The 22,947-nt window shown below is 34.8% G+C and overlaps 2 protein-coding genes and 1 long non-coding RNA gene across 6 annotated transcripts in view; 1 reads left to right on the top strand and 2 right to left on the bottom strand.

Annotated features, from left to right (window-relative positions):
- Positions 1-8,463, bottom strand: part of LOC118274025 (acetylcholine receptor subunit beta-like 2) — a 43,287-nt gene extending 34,824 nt beyond the window's left edge. For 3 of the 4 annotated variants that reach the window (XM_050707887.1, XM_050707886.1, XM_050707888.1), the window contains exons 1-2: positions 751-913; positions 169-362 (exon numbers count right to left, since the gene is read on the bottom strand). In XM_050707887.1, coding sequence (XP_050563844.1) covers positions 169-362; positions 751-802 — 246 coding nt within the window. In that variant the 5' untranslated portion in view covers positions 803-913. Of the gene's footprint in view, positions 1-168; positions 363-750; positions 914-2,301; positions 2,404-8,286 lie in introns of those variants that run through there. The other variant, XM_050707889.1, reaches the window with a different exon arrangement.
- Positions 8,464-9,826: 1,363 nt separating this feature from the next.
- Positions 9,827-10,969, top strand: LOC126913081 (uncharacterized). Its single transcript, XR_007707661.1, has 2 exons — positions 9,827-9,918; positions 10,796-10,969. It is a non-coding gene; the product is annotated as an uncharacterized LOC126913081 (long non-coding RNA).
- Positions 10,970-14,253: 3,284 nt separating this feature from the next.
- Positions 14,254-17,447, bottom strand: LOC118274213 (60S ribosomal protein L17). The gene is made up of 4 exons (XM_035591646.2): positions 17,371-17,447; positions 17,081-17,170; positions 16,304-16,576; positions 14,254-14,497 (listed from the first exon to the last, which is right to left on the bottom strand). Exons 2-4 carry the CDS (start codon positions 17,159-17,161, stop codon positions 14,288-14,290), a joined length of 564 nt encoding a protein of 187 aa, XP_035447539.1. The 5' UTR covers positions 17,162-17,170; positions 17,371-17,447; the 3' UTR covers positions 14,254-14,287.
- Between the last annotated feature and the right edge of the window lie 5,500 nt (positions 17,448-22,947).

Raw genomic sequence — 22,947 nt, 5'->3', positions numbered from 1 at the left:
ACACTCTTTGTGGAATCGGGGGCAAACGGGGACGGATTACCCGATGGACATCCACATCACTAGAGAACTCAAATCAAGAAAAATAAAACATCACGCTACAATCAATACGAGCTGATCAGCGATTAAAACCACGTAGAAGTAACTAGTAACATATTAAATTACACTCACTTGTTCCACCCAAAGGTTGGTTGTCATAACCTGGTTCTTCAAGTTGACTTCCATGAGTTGAGACAGCTTTAGCCCAAGTCTTACAGTCAGTATGTCACTGACGTTGGTCACTGGTCGAATTAGACGGTTGTAATTACTTAGGAGGTCGTCATATAAACGCTTTACATCTGGATTCGCTTCAAGTAGCTTGACTCCTGGAAATAGTACATTGAAATTCAATTAATGCCCGAATTTACTTTTATTTGATCTTAAAAATAAATATTTTAACCAAATGAATAAGTACTGGTTGAAATCGGATAATAGGCGAGATGCAAATGATCGAATTATAAAATGTTGATATGTAATTTTATTTAGATATAGTTATTGTAATCATTATTCATTTTAAATATACTAGAATATACGAACGTAAAAATTATCTATAATTATATTTCCGTAAACAATCGCATCGCAGACCAAGACATGATTTTAACAGAGTTCATTTTTATCTGCGACGACTAGAGGCACGACACACAAGTCCCAAAGACTCAATCATATTTTAACCTTCTTCTCACAATTATAAGTAAAAATAAAGGGAGTACTTACCCGCACTATATCTAAAATAAATTAAGAATATGAACACAAATCCCAACTTCATGTTTCTATTGTAAAAATACTATTATTCGTATATTTTTAAAGGAACATGTTTACAATTCGCGAGATGCTCAATAAGATAAGTATGCAGTGCGCATGCGTAATCAATAGTAGACTTACGCCCTTATGATACAGATAAGATACAAGTTCGCAAATTGTGGTTCGGGTTGACATTCATAGATGGCGTTAATTCTCTTATTTAATTTTTTAGAGAAATTTTAGTTTGTGTTTAAACAACAATGAGATCTCATCTCTGTTTAATTTTCGTAGAATCTGCGATGAGTATTTAAAATTCAAAGTCAGGATAAATTATGTGAAGTGTTTGTTTATGTGTCCCTTTCATTTCAAAAAAGATATGACCGAGATCGCAAATCTAATGGTCTGAATACAAAATTACAATTGAAAACTGTGCTTACACATAGTTCAAGGGCTTTTATTAAAACATAATAATTAATCAAAAATCTGTGCATAAAACTCTGTCGGTCGTCCAAACGTCATGCATTCGTCAATTGAAGAAAGTGTACTTATGACGTGTGGTTACGTAGTCAGCGGGTTTGAGTCTACACTTACGATACCTTTGGAAATAGGTGACAGCCTGATGTGTTTGCAACAATAAAATTAAACACAATAATTACTTTATAATAATCATTTATTAATAATAATAAAACAGAATAATGATCACAACTTATAATCTTAATAACATTTATATAGACTGCTATTTATAATAAATAGCGCTACAAATGTGTCTAAATTATTCCTACTTATACTATTTACATCTATTACGTATCTACGGCGGATTCTTATTAATAATTGTTATTACCAAATAACAAAATAATCTTTACATATTATAAAAAGTCTCTTTTCGCATATTCGGTCTATCTGTTTGTCTGAATGATCGTAATAAACTCAAAAACTACTGGATGAATTTTCATACGGTTTTCACTAATAGATAGTCTGATTTCTAAAGCATGTTTAGACGAATATTATACAATGGATATCGGAGACGAATACAGTTTATATATTTCGAAGAATACAGTGTACATTACGGCTATCTTTCATTTCGTTTTTTATTGGAATTACTGCTTCTGATGTGTGGAAATTCTTGGAATTCTTCATTATCTGTGAAAAAAAAATTATTGTATTAGCTGTCCATTTTCATAGAAGTGTAGACAATTAGGTTTTCACTAATATTAATTACTTGAGACGGGATATTTACCATGTTTATCTATTATTATGAGGTTCTGATATTTCGGCACTGTTTCAAGCGCCATGATCACGGATGGACTCGTCTAAATATCCTGTCTCAAGTTCTAATATTTTGGTTTTCAGTTTATAAATACTAACGAACACGAAAAGACACCTAACGACACAGATAATGAGTTAGTTTAGATGCTAAATAAACACTCCCTGTCCCTCACGCTATGCAGTCAATACTCTTAGTCAAGAGTTGTTTAGAAGTGGTTGGTAAAAAAACTCTACAAGTAATATACTTTAGAGACTCACCTCTAGCATTATACTTGGGTAAAGGCCACAGGTTGTACGGGTAGAAATACGCGTTGTGCATTCTGCGCACCACGATCGTATCCACTTGTACTTTCTTCACTCCTGTAACAAATTGCATTACTTTAACATTATTTAATTTCAAATATAAATTGATTTGCCCTATTTATTGCGTTGTTGGGGTGGCCCTGAGTTTTAAGGCTCCTTATACATAAAGGTACAGGTCGAAACCTACCAATGGCAAGTATTTTCTAATTATAAGTCTGAAATCATCAACCCACATTGAGCAAGCGTTGTGATTAATGCTCAAATCTTCTCCGTGCGAGAAAAGGTATTTATTGAGCCAGAAATTTAGTATTGCCATACAACGTAGCAATCATTATCATCAACATCACCAGCCTGAAGACGTCCACTATTAAACAAAGGCCACCCCCCTTAGTCCTTAGTAACAGGCTATACGACTTTTCAATTTTCTTCTCATCATTTCGTCAAAACAAGAATGCTTCAAACAGTTTGCTCAATTCCAACATCAAACCTTAATCGGCATTTACTTGTCACTAACATTTTACTTGTAGGAAGTAAATGATCAACATGATCCTTTGATCCCATTCAAGATCATATCTGCCGGGTCCAACTACTCATAAATACTAAGTCGAACACGGAACCGAGGGACAATAATGGTAGCGGACAGGTTCCTACTGAGAAACTAGGAAGACAGGGAATTCAATGCCATTCGAATTACTACATTATTAAAATATTAGATGGAATCTTCCTGCATGTCATTTGAAATGGAAATTATTTACCAGAAGTCCCTTTGCTTCCTTAGTTGTAACTATTTGATTATCTTCGGGCTACTACTATTTGATTGTTTCCGGGCACACTGCCCATTCTACTTTGACTTCCCTACGTTTTTCCATTTGACTAACCTTAGTCGCAACGTGTTTGGCAGAAGTAGAAGGAAACTTTAAACTATTTATCACAAGCGTTTTCTCATCATTATTCTGATCCCTGGGTCAAAATAAACGCAGGTAGAATTTTAAGTACATACGTCAGTCCATTTAAGAAAAGCATTCCGTACAATGTGTCTCACTGACTTCATAATCCAATGTTGACAATTGGTCTAGATGTACCGACCAGCGCCACTTCCCGGTCGTATGTGTTAGGAACCACCATTTTATCACTTAAGCCGATGTGCATGCGCCACAGATTTATGGATATTGGACATAATTGGTGTTAGTTAACAATCCTTTATTTTGCTTCGAAAGTGAAAACAAGAGGGTTATCTCATGGAACTATCAAGAATGAGGAATGAAGATGAAGCTTGAAATCGCAAAATTGACAAATCATGTAAGAGCGGTTTTTGGCATACACATACAATACAAGTCAAATAACAAAATGCCTAAATATCTACTTCAATAATAATTTAAGTGCCGTAATGTGCACTTGGGTATACCCCTGGGATATAAAAGGCATGAGGTTGCATATATCTACTTCAAAGAGTAAGACGCAAAATCCTTGTTTCCTGATTTCGCAAACCTGTAAACAATGTGCATGAGACACCCCACGTGACGGATTATGTGACTGCTAGTTGTGGAGCAGATGGTAGCCAACGTGAGCTCCCGAGAGTCTATAATTGATCGGCCATTATAAAACACTTCCCCAGCCTGCAGTTGGCGAGGAGCTCGTGATCTGACATGGCAATATCGCTCTTCTTTACGACTACAAACTGGAAACTTTGGATAATAATGTTTCTGGTCTTAAAGTGCAAAAGGCTTCCGGATCGATGGGAGGTATTACGATTTGCCCTTAGCGAGTGTCAAATCTCAGACGTTATTATTATTAGATATTATATTTACTTTGACGTTCAAGCCTACCTGGTCTATTTAAAATAAATCATTTTGATTTTGACTATTGTCGTGATAGATTTACTGAACCAAAGAAATGAATAAAGATTGGTAGCCCTCCGTATAAGTTCAAGGAGCTCAACAAAGAACTTATTATGTCAACAGGGCCAGATGAAGGCACAATGGGCAGTAACGATAAACGTCATAAGATGACCAGATGGTTGGAAACGTGATTGTGCACGAGACATAGTAGGAACCTTTATGACTGTGGGCGTGAAGTACTTTAGTTATTAACGGACCATAAAATGTTTCCGCAGATCACTGCAGATTGTAAACAACTGGCACAATTTGCATTCTTTGAAAACGTCACAGAGGTTCATACATCATTTTTGTGGGGCTGTCGTGTGTGAAGGGATCGGCACAATTTATCTTACTCACTGGTGAATGAAATAATTCGTATCTACTTACTGATGAAAAGAGGAATTTTCTGCAGGTCAACTTTTAGGTGACACAAAATTGGTTTAACAAAGTGAGTTAAGCCTAAATGGGACAAATTGATGGTCATAATTATAACGACATAATATACTGTAGTGTTAAGTTTCTTTAAAAATCCAAAACAGTCAGAGATATATGAGATGAAGTAAATTAACCCACATTGGACCTCATTGTTGGCTGATGTAACCACAAAATATAGACGAAAACGACATCATTTGGAGCCATTCAAACCAGAAATAGTTCGTGAAATGTTATGACCGGAGCGTTTGTGGCCTACGCACAATTTGCGATGGACATTAAGGAAATGGAACATCATAAGTGGGGCTCGACAGGACGAATTTCGCGCAGTGTGTCATGACAGTGACCTGTATACACACACGATATGGTAATGGGACCATCGTATTGTCGGGACCAGCTTCTGGATGGTTCAAATGTTAATAAATAAGTAGCTGACACTTCCTCGACATTTGGCATGTAACGTAACGTACTCCGTAATATCGTAAAGTAACGTAATGTTAATAATATGAGTGGGTCATCATCAGCTCATGACTGACAACTGGTGTATTATGATGGGACTCTTCTACATTAGAACGGTTTCACCAAACCATCTCCATTTTGAAGATCGCAATTTAGAAGGTTTGGGTTTAACAGAGATCGCTACTACCGTCACCATGCTTCGGCACGAATGGGCCGGCTCGACCGGTGTGATACTACAACCTCACAAAAAACCGACATGAAACAATGCTCGTTGTGGAATTAAGGTCTCCGATTCCCCAACAAATTCCTAACCCCCAAAAAGCCGGCAATACACTTATAACGACTTTAGTGTTACGGTGCTGCCCTGCTTATTCCATAAAAAAACATATGGAACTTGTAACAATTCAATAATTTATCTTTGGGTTTATTACTACTAACTAACAACGTTTTATTTCAACGTTTATTTTCAGGTACCTATTTGTAGAACATTTCGAAGGATATCTATTTAACTAACCATCGGTTAGTCCCGCAAACTTCCAATGATAGGTAAACTAACGAACAATGGAATTTAAGCTGTTCCTACACACAAATAAATATCGGTAGAACTAAACGTCTGACTCCGATTGCGATTATACGAATATACCGAATGGCCTGATTCTGTACTACCTATTTTACTTCATCATGCAGATGAAGTAAAATGCTCACCTACTGGTTGAGCTTTATGATAATTAGGCTATTTTTCTTACTATCCTGAAGGCCCATCTACTGAATTCTCCATGCATTCCCTTTTCAATTTTTGTTCAAGAGGTATACTACCTCTTTTCAATCCGTACCTATTAATTCTTCTCTTTGTCTTTATATTTCTTCCTAAGCCCAGTTAAACACATTCCAATTCAATGTAACAAGAAAAACCTTTTTCAATTGCACTAAATGAATAAGTACGTACAATCCCATGCAGTAGGTCCTAAGAAACAATTGTAAATAGGTCATAATACACTTGAACGGTTTACAAGCGTTTACCCGCGTCCGGCGTGTTGGTAAGTGCACCACTAATGTGGGTCAGCCATCAAAGGAGCCGCCGCATAGCGTGGATCGTTGACATGCGCGTGAGTTCACTCAGTTACGGTTTTGGTGTCAACGATCTAAATGGGACTACGATTGGTGCGTCTTGAGTACTTGTAGTGCGTTTTGTGATGATCACACGTTTGATTGATCGCATTGTGTTGTTCGTACGAGTACACAAGCCTAGTACCTACTTATAGAAGGGGGTTTTCATTGTGCTACGATTTTAAGGATTTGATAATAGGAAATATGATTAAGTGTTTTACCAACAAACTTTTACTGAAATAGGTAATTTCAACTTTTAATTCTGAACAGAAAAACGTATAAGAAAATTTAAATATTATCATGATTTGCATTTTCAGTAGATACAATCACTTAGTGCCATTATTGACTAACAAAACGTGATAAGGTCATTGAATTTCCAACTTTTAAGGAGCCATTGCTCGAACCATTTATCTGAAGTGTGTGAAGTGGCTCTTTAGGGACTTACTCATATGATACCTGAAACAAAGTCAAGTGTAGAGCGAGGGGGGATTGATCTGAGACAATGGGTCTTACTTTGACCCCATTTGACGACCCTATTACGAACTGGACACATGTATGACAAAGTTTTGAAAAATATTGTTCATTCCGTTCAAGGAATACGAAGATTAAGTGAAACAGAGGATCGTCCTAACTGATTTTTGTGAGGGAAATACATATGTATAGCAGTTCCATCAGTTGATTGTCTCATAAATTGTTGTTTAGCGTGTATCGTATGCCACTCTTGACTTACTACGATTACTCTGTTGTATTCGAATAGGTAACTACTTTGTACGTGTAGGTATCTTATCTTCTTTAACCAATTTCACATATGTAGGTAATGTTTCTTCAGTCCTTTCCTCTTTATCTTATTTTAAGCTAACATTTTTTCTTTGAGGGGCAAAATCATCCAATGACTTCTCCCGCCTTGGGCGAGGCGAGATCCGGAATGTCAGACTCTGACTGACTATAAACCACCCCGTTCCTATTCCTGCTTTTCTACTGCCTTGGTAAACCCGCTAGATAGTCCGTAGCTCCGAATTTCCATTCCATTTGGTCCGCCAACTCTTTGATGTCATTATACCATTTCATCTGCGATATGAATCGATCGTTTACGAGCACATGGGCTTTTCAAGCTGACACTCGCATCACGACCACGAGTGGTACCTACTTAGATAGTATCTACTGCCTACATTCCTGCTCCACCTCATGCTTCAGCTGCCTGATACTCTCTTGGTTTACCTATTTTAGAATGTAAATTTTCATTGATAGCCGAGGCTGAAGCTGATAACAATTACCTACTACTATGGATTCTTCAAACATATTGAAAAGTAAGAATATTGACTTAAGTCCTCTAGCTCCATTATAAGTTATTTATGGAGAAAGAAGAAAAGAAATAACTCCAGCTAGTTCCGTTAGGAATGGATTACTAGCTGTATAGGGAGTATAAGTTGGCAACGCAGATAGCACTTGTCCTTTTATCTAGTTACCTACAAAGGTAGCTACCTACTTGGTAGAGAAATTCGCAAAAGTTAGATGTACAGCAGTGCGGTTAGGTTCTAACATCTGAACATTAAATAAGATTTAATCTTATTGAGCCCTTGGTAATTCTCAATTTTCGATAAAATGAGCGACGACTTCAATGGTATGAGAAGAAAGCCTAATATCAATCAATGTACCTAGGTGTATGATAGAGCACATTGCTAATAGAGCAGAAGGTGCTTTTGTCGCGATCTCCATCTCTTTCCACGGGTTTTATAAGAGCCGACTAAGACCGGGCAGCAACGTTCTTTGATATACCCGATCACTTCACACTGCGATCTCCAGCCCGCCTAAAAAGGAGATTATGGCAAGCCCACTCTTTGTAGAGGAGGCCTTTAGTCCAGCAGTGGGCTACTACGAGTTAGTGATGACGATGACTGACTGCCCTATCTTAGCACGGATGATATTCTTTAGACTAAATTTTTGGGCAATAATCCCTTGGGTAATTTTCATAAAAAAAACTGTCAAAGGTTTCGAAGTTTCATACCACACAGTTTCAAACATCAATATCAATTTTAATTTATATATAATAAAAATAAACAGTTACCTTTGTTATTATTGTCAGATTTGGCGGGCAGGGCTGGTGCAGCGTAAGCCGCGGCGTTCGCGGCCAACGCGCACGCGTAGAACAGAGCAGTGCGCGCGTACGCCATGCGTGGTGCGTCAGTAACGACTGATGCCGCGGACTGGCAGCTACTCTCCACGACCACGTTCAAGTTTAATTGTCTCCACACACAATTGATGCTGACCCGTAGGGCTGTTAGCGAGTTTATAAAGGAAGAGTGATTTTACCAATAGATCTCTTATTTACTTACTACGGCTTAGTTCTCTCGACTGCTTGACGAGTAAGTAGTTTAGCTCTTGAGCTAAACTAAAGGTATGACTTGTCATACCTACCCTAAAATATGCCATCTACGGGGTATAGTTTTAAAAGGGTTTGTGACGCATTTGTAACTCCTCTAGCGTTACTCGTTCCTCCCATATCTATACATATAATAAAATCGTAGAAAAGTGCTGTCTGTACATTGAAAATAAAAATAAAAAAAATAGCAGGGGTTATTGTTATGTCGATGTCGAACCCAAAAATGTAATTAACTTTTTTTTTGTCTGTTTGTCTGTTTGTCTGTTTGTCTGTTTGTCTGTTTGTCTGTTTGTCTGTTTGTCTGTTTGTCTGTTCGTCTGTGCGCGCTAATCTCAGAAACGGCTGATCCGAGTTGGATGCGGTTTTCACGAATATATTGTGGGATGCTTATATTTACATTTAGTGTTTGTTTCATGTCAATCGGTTCATAAATAAAAAAGTTATGTCAAATTAAAGAATCACGTCGAACATTCTATGCTTATACCATTAATCTCCGCAACTATTTGACGGATTTGGTTGAAATTTGGTACAGATATAGTTTAGAACCTTAGAAAGGACATAGATATATTTTTATTTCAAAAATCAAAAAATAAAAATCTATACATATAATAAAATCGTAGAAAAGTGCTGTCTGTACATTGAAAATAAAAATAAAAAAAATAGCAGGGGTTATTGTTATGTCGATGTCGAACCCAAAAATGTAATTAACTTTTTTTTTGTCTGTTTGTCTGTTTGTCTGTTTGTCTGTTTGTCTGTTTGTCTGTTTGTCTGTTTGTCTGTTCGTCTGTGCGCGCTAATCTCAGAAACGGCTGATCCGAGTTGGATGCGGTTTTCACGAATATATTGTGGGATGCTTAAATTTACATTTAGTGTTTGTTTCATGTCAATCGGTTCATAAATAAAAAAGTTATGTCAAATTAAAGAATCACGTCGAACATTCTATGCTTATACCATTAATCTCCGCAACTATTTGACGGATTTGGTTGAAATTTGGTACAGATATAGTTTAGAACCTTAGAAAGGACATAGATATATTTTTATTTCAAAAATCAAAAAATAAAAATAAGAAATAAATTATTTATAAATAATTCTATGTCGATCGTTACACGACTTCGGTTCATGTTATTGTTTTAATTTATCGAAAAAAAGTAAATAAATAGTAAAAAGCTATGAAAAAAATAATATCAATATAATAAAACATTTAGTACAAAGAAAATGCTCTAACGGAGTATAGATAATTCTATGTCGATCGTTACACGACTTCGGTTCATGTTATTGTTTTAATTCATCGAAAAAAAGTAAATAAATAGTAAAAAGGTATGAAAAAAATAATAATAATATCAATATAATTAAACTTTTAGTACAAAGAAAATGCCCGAACGGAGTATAAATAAATAATCCAAGTTGTCTTTATCCTCGATAGATGGCGTTGGGATCGAAATAGATCGCGCTATGGTTTCGTTACATTCATTTGGTTGGGTATCGGCCGAGCGCTTCGGTACTATCGTAGAAAAAGTGTATTATCAGTCGTATGATTATTTGTCTGTAGTGGTCCTGCTGTTTCGTATATTCTAAATTGGTTTCGTTGTATTTGTCAATTAATAAGTTTATTTGTTGGGTTTTCCTGGTTTTTTGGTTAAACTATTTAACGTAGGTTTAGTTTGATATCGATTATTAGTAGTTACTGTAGTTAATTTTTTTAATAAAATTGTAAGTCTAATTTTTTTTAATTAGATTAGATTTAAGTCGTTTCTTTTAAATTATTTAGTTTAAGCTTGGTTATTATAGCATAGAGGATAGGTTGTAATATAGTTTCTTTTTTAATTGTTATAAATTCGTAATTCGTAGCTTTCTTTAGTTTTAAGTTAGTTTAAATCCGTTTTTAAACTATTTTTTCAATGCCCTAAGTGAGTATACATCTATTAAATTCAAACGCAGAGCTCATTATGTTGATTTTTGAAGAGTTCCCTGGAATATCTTCCACATCTCATTTTTGAAGAGATCCCGCGAGATCGGGAACTATGTGGTTAAAACCAAAAATTTGCCGGAAGTCACTATTCCACGCGAACGAAGTCGCGGGCAAAAGCTAGTAAGAAATAAATTATTTATAAATAATTCTATGTCGATCGTTACACGACTTCGGTTCATGTTATTGTTTTAATTTATCGAAAAAAAGTAAATAAATAGTAAAAAGCTATGAAAAAAATAATATCAATATAATAAAACATTTAGTACAAAGAAAATGCTCTAACGGAGTATAGATAATTCTATGTCGATCGTTACACGACTTCGGTTCATGTTATTGTTTTAATTCATCGAAAAAAAGTAAATAAATAGTAAAAAGGTATGAAAAAAATAATAATAATATCAATATAATTAAACTTTTAGTACAAAGAAAATGCCCGAACGGAGTATAAATGTTACGGTAAATCTGATTAATTGAAAATTATTAATAATTTTACAAAATTATTAATAATAACCACTCGTTTTGGTAAATGTGAATAATCTATCGAAATTTATTACTTTTAGTAGTGATTATTAATAATTCACGACACATATTGGTGAAAGTAATAAAATAAATACAAACCTAATGTTTCTTGACCAGCATGTATTTATTTATAATATTAAACACAGTCTTACGATTATATTAATTAGAAATCACACAAACAATGTTATTTTTACTTGCTTTAAAACGAAAGGACAACAAATTCGCACATTATGAACTAGAATATTAAATAGTGACCTTCTAGAGCACATTTATCTGGGTTCGCCTTCATTGCAGCGGTAAGTCCCCTGTTTGAGGAGTGGCTAGAGAGGCGCCATGGCGTCCTCACCTACCGCCTGACACAGGTGCTTACCGGACATGGGAGTTTCGGTAGGTTCCTGTTTCTGATTGGGCGGGAGGTAACGCCTGGAGGACATGGTGGAGCATACGGTGGCGGTGTATCCTGCATGGGCTGGAAATCACCGTGTCCCCAGGGTCGGTGACAGCGACCTCTCGCGCCCGGCATTGGTTCAGGCTATGGTATGAAGCGAGGGGGACTAGGATGCCGTCTCCTTCTTTTGCGAAGCAGTTAGAAAATAATTTTTTTAAAGTATTATCATAGAATTCAACAAATATTTATCGTGCAAGTACAATATATTGCCGTTTAAATTGAAATAAAAATAACATCTTGGCCACTTATTACATTTATCACTACTAGGGTAAAATTATTAATAATAACGGACAAATGTGATTAATTTATCACTTTTACCTCGAGTTTCGGTAATTATTAATAATAGTAGATAATTATTAATAATTTTCGATTATTCACTCTTACCGTAACATAAATAAATAATCCAAGTTGTCTTTATCCTCGATAGATGGCGTTGGGATCGAAATAGATCGCGCTATAGTTTCGTTACATTCATTTGGTTGGGTATCGGCCGAGCGCTTCGGTACTATCGTAGAAAAAGTGTATTATCAGTCGTATGATTATTTGTCTGTAGTGGTCCTGCTGTTTCGTATATTCTAAATTGGTTTCGTTGTATTTGTCAATTAATAAGTTTATTTGTTGGGTTTTCCTGGTTTTTTGGTTAAACTATTTAACGTATGTTTAGTTTGATATCGATTATTAGTAGTTACTGTAGTTAATTTTTTTAATAAAATTGTAAGTCTAATTTTTTTTTAATTAGATTAGATTTAAGTCGTTTCTTTTAAATTATTTAGTTTAAGCTTGGTTATTATAGCATAGAGGATAGGTTGTAATATAGTTTCTTTTTTAATTGTTATAAATTCGTAATTCGTAGCTTTCTTTAGTTTTAAGTTAGTTTAAATCCGTTTTTAAACTATTTTTTCAATGCCCTAAGTGAGTATACATCTATTAAATTCAAACGCAGAGCTCATTATGTTGATTTTTGAAGAGTTCCCTGGAATATCTTCCACATCTCATTTTTGAAGAGATCCCGCGAGATCGGGAACTATGTGGTTAAAACCAAAAATTTGCCGGAAGTCACTATTCCACGCGAACGAAGTCGCGGGCAAAAGCTAGTGGTAAATAAGTTGATGCTTCGTATGAATACGACCACGATCCACGAGCCTTTTCATGAAGATAGGGTTTAGGAATTGCAGCTCTACCTATGAAGAGACGGTGAACGAATCACGAACGTACATATTACCTAAGTAGGTTGATAGGTTTATGTAGGTAGGTTAGCTACGTAGGCTACTCCACGCGGGCGAAGACACGAGCTAAAGCTTCCTATACCTTTTTTTAAGGGGGGAAAGTCATCCAATGACTTAGGCGAGAGGAAGTATTAGACTCTTACTGACTAAAAACCACCTCCTACTCCTGCTTTTCGAGCCGGAGCCCCGGTAAACACGCTAGCTAGTCCGCAGCTCCGGATCAAGCATCAGCCCTACTGGGCCCCATCTGTGGTGGACTGATAACTCTTTGAGGCGCGCGCGAAACGCGAGGCGCCGCACGCACGGGTCTGGTTCTGGTCAGGCGGCGAGCTAGCCTTGCTCGCCGTCCGCAGGCCCAAAGCCTGTAAGATTATCGACTACTGTTCACTAGGTAGGTCCCTAATAAGTTAGATTATTATGAAATGCAAACCTTCATACTACACAAAACAATACTCGATCTCTTTCAAACCTCTTTTTAATCTGCGAATTAGATATGTCGAAAAGCTAAAAACATTTGTAATATTTAGATTATAATAAAAAGAAAATTTTAAGTAAAAGTGCCTCTGGAATATGAAACTACAGAAACTAAATAATTCAGATAAAAGTAAAAGTTGGGAATATGGCATTATAAATAGGACGATTAAAGAGAACCTTAGACTTCGGGACAAGCTGCTCGAGGCTACGGACAAGCAACACCAGGAGATGTCTAGAGCTATAGAACTTAAAGAAAAAAATGTATATTTAAGGACTGAAATACACGACGCCAAGGAACAAGCTTGTGAACTTCGTGACTACATTAACTTACAAAAATATAAGCAAAAGCAATGCACAGAATTGTAGACTCCAGACTGATCTCCTTACAAGAAGAGAACAAGGCACTTAAAAAACTCATAATTCGGGCTAAAAATAAAAGAATAGAAGCATCGAGGCACGCTGAGAACCTGGCAGAAGCAAATTATTTTCTGGAGAACTGCCTCAATGAAGTGTGTATTGAAATAAATAGTTTGAAACGTCAAATCGCATATTTAACCACGCAAGAACAGAGCATTTCGTCTGTTGCACTTTCATAATGTTATTAATTCTCGTGTCTGTCGATGTATTTAGTATCAATAAGTATTAAAATTATTAAATAAGTATTTACCAAGTCTTTTCAGAATTAACAATATGGGTAGAATTCAAAATAAAAAATCCCAGTAGGTCCTTTTTACAAAGACAAAATGAAACTATTTTTTCAATCTGTTAGCTGGTCAACTCAAGTCAATTCCTGATTTATTTAATACATGTATCAATCTACAATGACAAATTAAGTATATTTAACTCTTCTGATTACTATTACTGCAGCTAAAATGCTAAAACAAACTGATGAACTGGTGTGAAACAATCATTTCGATCAAGCCGATCCATTCCGGCGAAGTATAGAAGCTCTCGCGGGTATAGAGTAGTTACAAACAACATGGACATCCCTAAACTAAAAAAGAAAACAAAAAAAGTAGATGGTAAAATCATTTATTAACCCTTATATGTCTATTCCCTCATCATCTTTTCCTTCTGGCGAGCCAGCTTCTTTTTGGAGAGCTTCTTCTTAGCGGGAGCGTCGTCGGCGGGCGCAGCGCGTGCGACGGCGTCCTCACGCTCGCTCAGACAGACCTCGATGTGGCAGGGCGATGACATGTAGGGGTTGATACGACCGTGGGCGCGGTATGTGCGTCTGCGCAGGCAGGGAGCGCGGTTAACCTGAAGAAAGAAATATAATTGGTTAATATTGCACGTTTTGTTATACAGAGAGCCTGAGAAACTATGTAAGCTAGTCTTAGTAGCCTTACTATAGAGAGATAAAACAACTCCTAAAATAAAACGATTTTTTTGTATCATAAACTATCTCAATACTATCTCAGAAATTATCAACTCCTTCATAATAATAACACAAAATGATAAAACAAATATTATACTATGTGGCTTAAAATGTCAATAGCGGAGAAAAGAAAGTTCCACAAAAAAACTTCCTTTATGTTAACCATTATTAATGTATGCCTTTCGAAAACAGTGATGACGATAAAGTAGTACCACTGACAAGCAAAAAGGCAATATTTCAAACTAACAAACAATTTAACATCTTTTAACTAACTAAAGGCCTATCATAGCTTCAGTTGTTCTTCACAATTGTTACGACAAATGTTGCCAGAGAATTTGCATTATTTTCTCTCAAATTACAAACTCGATAATAATGTACACACAAACATAATAATATTGTTAAATTATTATTATTTATTTATTTATTCCTTTTCCATATAGATTACATTATAATATACTAAGCCCCACAAAACCGTTGTAATGGTTTGACTGTGGGGTCGCTGAGTCTCTATGTTAATATGTTAAACAATGAATTAAATGAATTCATGTATTTTGGTACAAAGTATAAACACCTTTTTTAACCATAACCTACAATTTAAATGTTACTTCTTAGCCTTAGATCATTGAACAAAAACCCACAAGGTCTTTGGATTCATGTTGCAGAGTAACTGTACCTCAGATTAAGATTCTTCTGACATAAGATACATCTAACTCATTCCCCCAGAACCAAAATATTCACAGAACTTAAAAATACATGTTGTCTGCAAAAAACACAATGTATTTATATCCTTTTGTACCTACAATAAAAAATAAATCTTTGGATGGAAAGTAACATGTATTCTACATAAAGCTTCCTTGAACATTAAGACCTACTCGTTAAAGCCTCAAAAAATATATTCAAGCATGTTATTGTCATTTTCATGCCTTTTTTTCATGATTTTTTAAGAAATACACATTTTACCACAGAATTTTTATGGCATCAGCACACCACATGGACTTTTTACATGGAATCAAATTCAGCAACAATGAAAAACATTTATCTTGGTTTGAACAGACTAAACAGACAGTTGTTTGGTAAACCAACATGGAAAGAAAGTAACTTATTACTACAACAAGCAAAATTAAGATATTACAGCACTAATAGTAGAATATTTATCTGTTTTTTTTTTCCACCATAGCATATCATTATGCTGAAAATACATCATCAGAATGAAAACTAAAAATGTATTGTGTAGCATGGAATTCCACAAAGTAACATAATATTTTTTATAGAGGAACTTGCAGATCAATCATACAAATTACTCTTGGTAGTGTAATATTATATACCTACACTAAAAGGCAACTACAGAGTTTCCAACTCATTCTTTTAAACAAGACTGAGATAAAATATGCATCCAGTTACTGACTACAAATAATGTAATTAAGTAGTTTCTATATACAATCAATACAATCTATAGAGCCTATGCCACCAGATAATATTTCAAACAAAACACTAGCAATACATTTATTAACAAAAAACAACTAAAACTAGCTTTTGTTCCCTATTAACAGACAATATAAGTTAAGTTATACATATTTTGTTCTATCTCCATGTGAGAAAATACCTCTGTAAGGTTACAGATACAAGCTGATGACAATCTTGCCTTAAACTTTTCACTTATGACTACATTAGAAGGCAGTAAGACTCACCTGAATGTGATCAATGACAAGCCTGTCAACATCCAAGCCTTTGTAGTCAGCGTTGGACTCTGCATTTCTCAGCAGCTGGAGTAAGAACTCCGCAGACTTCTTGGGCCAACGACCCTGTGTGGTGCCGAACTGCTTGGCTTGTGCGCAACGACCTACACCACCGTTGAAGCGGCGGAATGGAATGCATTCCTTCTTCTCTGTAACATTCTTCAGGTAACGTACAGCGCGGCGCAGGGGCAGTTTCCTGATCGCCATGGCTGTCTCATATGTGTTCTGAAAATTTATTTCAAAGGTTAGTTTTTGGGAGTTTGGAGGATTTTGTGATAGGTTAAGTTTATAAACTATAATTTAATGTGTCACATGTATGGAATAACTTAATTCATCTCTCCTTGTATGAAATTTTGACATACAATGTTATGGCCATTGCAGTTGATGCAAGTTCAAGTTATCCGAAATATCTCTGCCCCTAAGGACGTTCACTGAACAAATTAGACGATTTGAAGACCTTATAGATTGAAGATTAGACACCTTTAAGTAGTCATGTCGTTAAATAACTTGAAACTTAGGCAGTTTGTTTCTTCGTAACAAACTAACCTGAAAACTTGTACATTGCCACTAATTATCTAGTTTAAGTGTTATTAGCACTACAGCCTACGAATTTAGGACTTCATATCTAATAGGTTATTGTCTACTTATAAGTAAATAGTACAAAAACGTGAAGGAGTGTCAGTCCATGTGGAATCAATAACATGTATACAAATACATTTTAGAATTTACCTTGAAGTGAACACGGAGGTTTGAGCCACGCGCCTTGCATGACTTCGCTGGATTATCAGGTTCCCGAGAGTAACGACCCATTTTTAGTTTCTGAAACACAGAGCGGCTTATGTCTCAAACGCTTACGAACATAGGTTATCATTTTATAACATTCCGGTTTTTCACATATTTTATAAAATATACACATGAATAATAAGAATACACTGCCCATAAATACACCATAATAGGATTTAATTCAAAACTCAATAGTTTTCGAGATTAATTTAGATTTTTACAAACACGAAACCAACCTCTCAGGAGAAAATTTAACAGGAAAAGGAATAGACAATAAGTTTTGACAACAAGCGTTTTGACATTGACAACTTTAGAAAAAATGTTGCCATTTAAAAAACCCAACGCGTATTTTGTGGTTAGCGTATTGTCTATGACATGCAAAAATGATAGAAGAAAAATATTTTTAAATATTAAAACGAATATTTTAGGACATCAATAATTTTGTAAATAACCAACTTTGTGACGAGTTTACGTAAGAATTTTCTTAGTTAAAAATGGATAAGCAGTTGAAATATAAATTGAAATTGTTTTTGTTGAAACCTTTTAAACAATAACTTATACGTAATATATTACTTATAAAATATTTTTTTGTCAAGAACTGCCTATATTATTAATGTTATTTAATTTTAAAATTGCTCCACCATGGAATGTAGTGTATTCTGTGAAACTCACTGTAATATTTATCTGACGAGCACAGTTGTCAGCTTTATAACATAGATGTCGCTAGCATTCATCTTTTTAGTACAAGTTTGTTATCAGCGTCAAAAATAAATATTTGGGTGATTTTAATGTTTTTTTTTTTTCTGTAATATCATCTATAAAAAATATTTGTATAAACTTTTAATTCAATTAAAAATGTTCTATCTAATATGTACATACCTACATACATATGTACATACTTACATACTTCTGTAGATACCTTTACGTATAATAATTTTTGTTTAACTGAGGGTAGGGATATGCAGGATGTATAAATAAATAAAAAACAGATTTTTGCAATTTAATTTATTATTCGCTATATTTTTTGTGCTGCTAATTTAATTTATTTAGAACTACATAGGTACATTTCATACAATTATAAGATACATTAATATGTCTGCCTGATTGACTTGCGGTGGCTAAAAGCAATAATTAACTAAGAAATATTTGGTAATCACCCTGATTTTGAGCGAAACTTGAATTCCGTGAAGCATTTAAAGTATCAATAGAAATAATTACAATATAATAATTCTCGTATTACCTACAAATAGATAGTTTTTTCTTTAAATATTACATTAGGCTATGTACAGAAAAATCGAGTAGGTACAATACTAGGCAATAAATATTGCACATCGACTTTTGGAAAGTGATAAGTTTGAGTTTTTTTTTTTTTTGTTGAATAGGGGGCAACCGAGCATACGCGTCACCTGATGGTAAGCGATCAGCGCCACCCGTGGACACCCGCAACACTAGAGGAGTCAGTGAGTGATACGATAATTTATTTCTACTTTTTTTTTATTCAAATATAGTCCTCCTCTAGTTTTAACGGCTGGTAATCATGACGATTGTCTCTTTAAAGTTCGAAGTATAATATTTATCGCCATGTAGGTACTCTATCATTATCGTAATTACTTCCTAAGAGTGCAATCTAAGTATATTTATACAATACAATACATAATACGTAAATAGGACTAGAATTATTGACTAGACTAAATAGAATACATTTTCATAAATTAAGTTCTACAATCAATTAATGAATTAAATTCATTACAATTGCTTTTTTATGTTACACTACGAGTTGTTTATTTTCATATATATATATATATATATATGTTTATTATATATATAAAAAAAGCGGGACATTGTGGATGGTATCAACACCTTACTAGATTTAGATGTAGGAATGAGAGTAATTTGTGCTTTCCCATATTCTGACACTTTGTCAGAATCAGAAAATAGAAATATATATTATCTAAATAAAATAATTTCCATGTTGACATGTTGTCATAAGGACAAATTAATATTTTTTGACACTAACAAATTTGTTAGTGGTTTTCATTTGAACAAGGAATACATGTTTATTCCAAGAAAATGTAAAGTTTTACTTGCTAGTCTGCTAGCAAATATTATTAATTTAGTTTTTAATAATTTAAGTGACAAATCTATATTATATAGACAGTCTAATAATATAGAGATAAAATGTACATATAATAGTACGAAGGAGACTCACAATTTGTTGACAAATGTGGGTAATACTCCGGATAACGGTTTAAACTAAGGTCTGAGACAACAGAAGATAACCAAGTTTCATGCATTGGTACGGTATCTTCTGGCAGTATATTAAACTCTAAAGCCAAAATAGTACATAAGAATAAACAAAATAACTTGTTGACATTGTTTAGTCAAAATATGCAGGGTTTTTCATCAAAATCTTTAGAGATTGAACTATTTTTAGAAAAATTTAAATATGATATTGTTTGTGTAACTGAACATTGGTTGAAAGGCTATCAAGTAGAATCTATAAATTTTAAAAACTATTGTGTTGGCAACTACTTTAGCCGTCAAATAATGATACATGGTGGTAGCCTGATATTAATAAAAAAATCAGTAAAATATAAGGAAAGACATGACATTGCATCACTTTCGATAGAGCATACAATAGAGTTGTCCTGTGTTGAGCTGGATAGGCATATTGTAGTATGTGTTTATAGACCTCCTAATTTACAGAACCTTAATACTTTTAGCTCAGTAATGGAAGACGTATTGAGGAAAACGTGTTCCAATAGTAAATGTACTATAGTATGTGGCGATTTTAATGTTGATCTCTTAGAGAACGGTTCAAATAGTACTAATTTATTAAGTCTCTTTAAATGTTTTGATTTGTCTAATATTTTTCTTGAGCCCACCCGAGTAACATCCACTTCGGCGACTTGTATCGATAATATTTTTTGTAACTGTGATTATTTTAATAAAGACATAGTCAATAGATTACCTTCAGATCACAGTGGGCTGACAGTGAATTTTAATACTATTACCACTGTACCAAAAAGAGAAATTATATTTAGGCAAATTACAGATAAAAAAATTGAGTCATTGAATCAGAACTTGCAAAATGAATTATGCGACCAAATACATGATAGTGAATACCCGTGTGAGATTTATGCCAACTTATTGTCCATTGTTAAAACACAATTTGATAAAATCTTCCCTTTAAAACGTAAAAACATTCAAAGTAAATTTGTATTTTGTGACTGGGCTACACCAGGTATTCGTATAAGTAGGGAAAAGTTATTTGAGTTATATGGTATGAGACAATTTAATAATAGTGAGGATTTTCGCAGTCATGTATCAAGGTACTCTAAAATATTTAAAACGGTTTGTAAGCATGCTAAATCTCTGTACATTAGCAGTAAAATTAGAACCGCGGATAACAAAATTAAAACTACCTGGAACATAATTAATAGCGAGACAGGTAGAAATAAACAACGTAATTCTGAATATAATTTAAATACCGAAAATGGACGCATTTGTACAGATATAAAAGTTGCCCAGGAATTTGAAACTTTTTTTAAAAATATTCCACTTAAAACTACGGAAGCATTGAAATCATCTCCAACACTATCTATAGATATTCTTAAAAATAATGTAGAGAAATGCTCAATAGATTTTCGATTTCAACACACAAACCCCCAAACAGTGATAAAAGCGTTCAAAGATATTAAAGTTAAGTCAACTGAAGATCTCTGGGGAATGTCGGTTAGGGTGTGTAGATCTTTTATAGAGACTATAGCACCTTACTTAGCTCTAATTTTTAATAAAAGTGTAGATCAAGGAGTCTTCCCAGACTTAATGAAACATAGTAAAGTTGTTCCATTGTTTAAATCCGGTGATAGTGCGGAGCCCAATAACTATAGGCCGGTTTCTATCTTACCAGTACTCAGTAAAGTGTTTGAAAAACTGATGCTTACTCAAATGCTGCATCACTTTAACACAAACTCTATCTTTCACGATCAACAATACGGGTTCACCAAGGGACGCTGTACAACTGACGCTGGAGTAGCTCTAATTAAGCGGGTGTTCGCCTCGTGGGAAGACGCACAGGATGCTATCGGAATATTTTGTGATCTTTCGAAGGCATTTGACTGCGTTGAACACGAGACTCTATTGCTGAAGCTGGAACATTACGGTATTCGGGGTATATCGCTAAATCTATTGAAGTCATACCTTCAGGATAGGCAACTTAAAGTACAAGTAAATAAAATAAACTCACCGGGTGCTAGCATGTCTATGGGCGTACCGCAGGGCTCAATACTAGGCCCATTCCTATTTTTGGCATATATAAACGACTTGCCCCATTTATTTCAGAATGAACCTCAGATGGTATTATTTGCTGATGACACATCATTAGTTTTTAAAATAAATAGACGAAAAAAGAATTATGACGACGTAAATAATGCTCTAATGAAGGTTCAAAATTGGTTTACATCAAATAACCTAGTATTAAATGATAAAAAGACAAAATGTATTAGATTTGTTTTGCCAAATGTTAAGACTAACCAATGCGATGTATTATTAAATAGTCAGAAATTAGAATTTGTAAAAGAGACTACTTTCCTAGGGATCACTGTAGATGACAAATTGCAATGGGGTCCCCACATTACATCGCTAGCGGGACGATTGAGCTCTGCAGCTTACGCTGTCTGGAAGATCAGACAGCTAACCGACATAGGCACGGCAAGACTAGTGTATTTCAGTTACTTCCATAGCATCATGTCGTATGGCATTTTGCTGTGGGGACAGGCTGCTGATGTTGAGTCTATATTTATCCTACAAAAGCGCGCCGTCAGAGCTATTTACAACCTAGGTCGTCGGGAATCTCTTAGAGAAAAGTTTAAGGAGATCAACATTATGACCGTTCCATGTCAATTTATTTATGAAAATATTATGTATGTTAGGAAAAACCTACATTTGTTTGCAAAAGTATCTGATAGACACAACTATCAAACTAGACATAAGGATAGATTAAGTCAACCATTTTTTAGATTGTCAAAAATAAGTAAGTCATTTATGGGATTCTGTGTTAAATGTTATAATAGAGTTCCAATGGAAATACAGAATCTAAATGAATCAAAATTTAAACTATGTATTAAAAAAACGTTATGTAGACAAGCATACTACAAAGTAAACGATTATATAGAAGATAAAAATGCTTGGAGGCAAGCTGGTCCGGCTCCACAGGAGAACGAAAAAAATGTAGTAATATAACCATGTTATTTCGATGTGTTCTGTACGTTATACAATTATTGTAAATGTGAGAGCCCTGTAATTAACTGAAATCAAATTAGACTAGTAGAATGCATTTATGTCAGCTTGGAGTTGTCATGCTCACTCAAATGTCTCATTGGCGGTGGCACGGGCATTGGATCGCTCGATTCCCTGCAACATGGTTGAGTTGGGCGGTGCTGGTGTACGTGTCATGTTCGTGAACGGGCGCTGTCAACTGGGACTGGTCAGCTCCGGACTGCATATTTTTTATTGTCCTCTAGGTTATTTTCTTTTTCTGTCGCTTGGACTGTATATTAGTTTTACATTGTTCTCACATAGTTGAAGTAATCGAAACAATGTAACCAAGAAATGTATTGTAAATCTGATTGAAAAAGAGTAACCTATGGAGTTTCTTGCTCGTTCTTCTCCATAGGAATCTACACTTTGGAACGAGCAAATAGCTTCACTAGAGGACTGACCGACAGACAGACGTTATTAATATTATTATATTTGCTTTGACGTTCAAAAGTGCCTTCCTGGTCTATTTGAAATAAATGATTTTGACTTTG

Source organism: Spodoptera frugiperda, chromosome 3 (assembly GCF_023101765.2).
Source record: "Spodoptera frugiperda isolate SF20-4 chromosome 3, AGI-APGP_CSIRO_Sfru_2.0, whole genome shotgun sequence".
NCBI classification, from domain to species: domain Eukaryota; kingdom Metazoa; phylum Arthropoda; class Insecta; order Lepidoptera; family Noctuidae; genus Spodoptera; species Spodoptera frugiperda.
This window is presented reverse-complemented; position numbering and strand designations above follow the sequence as displayed.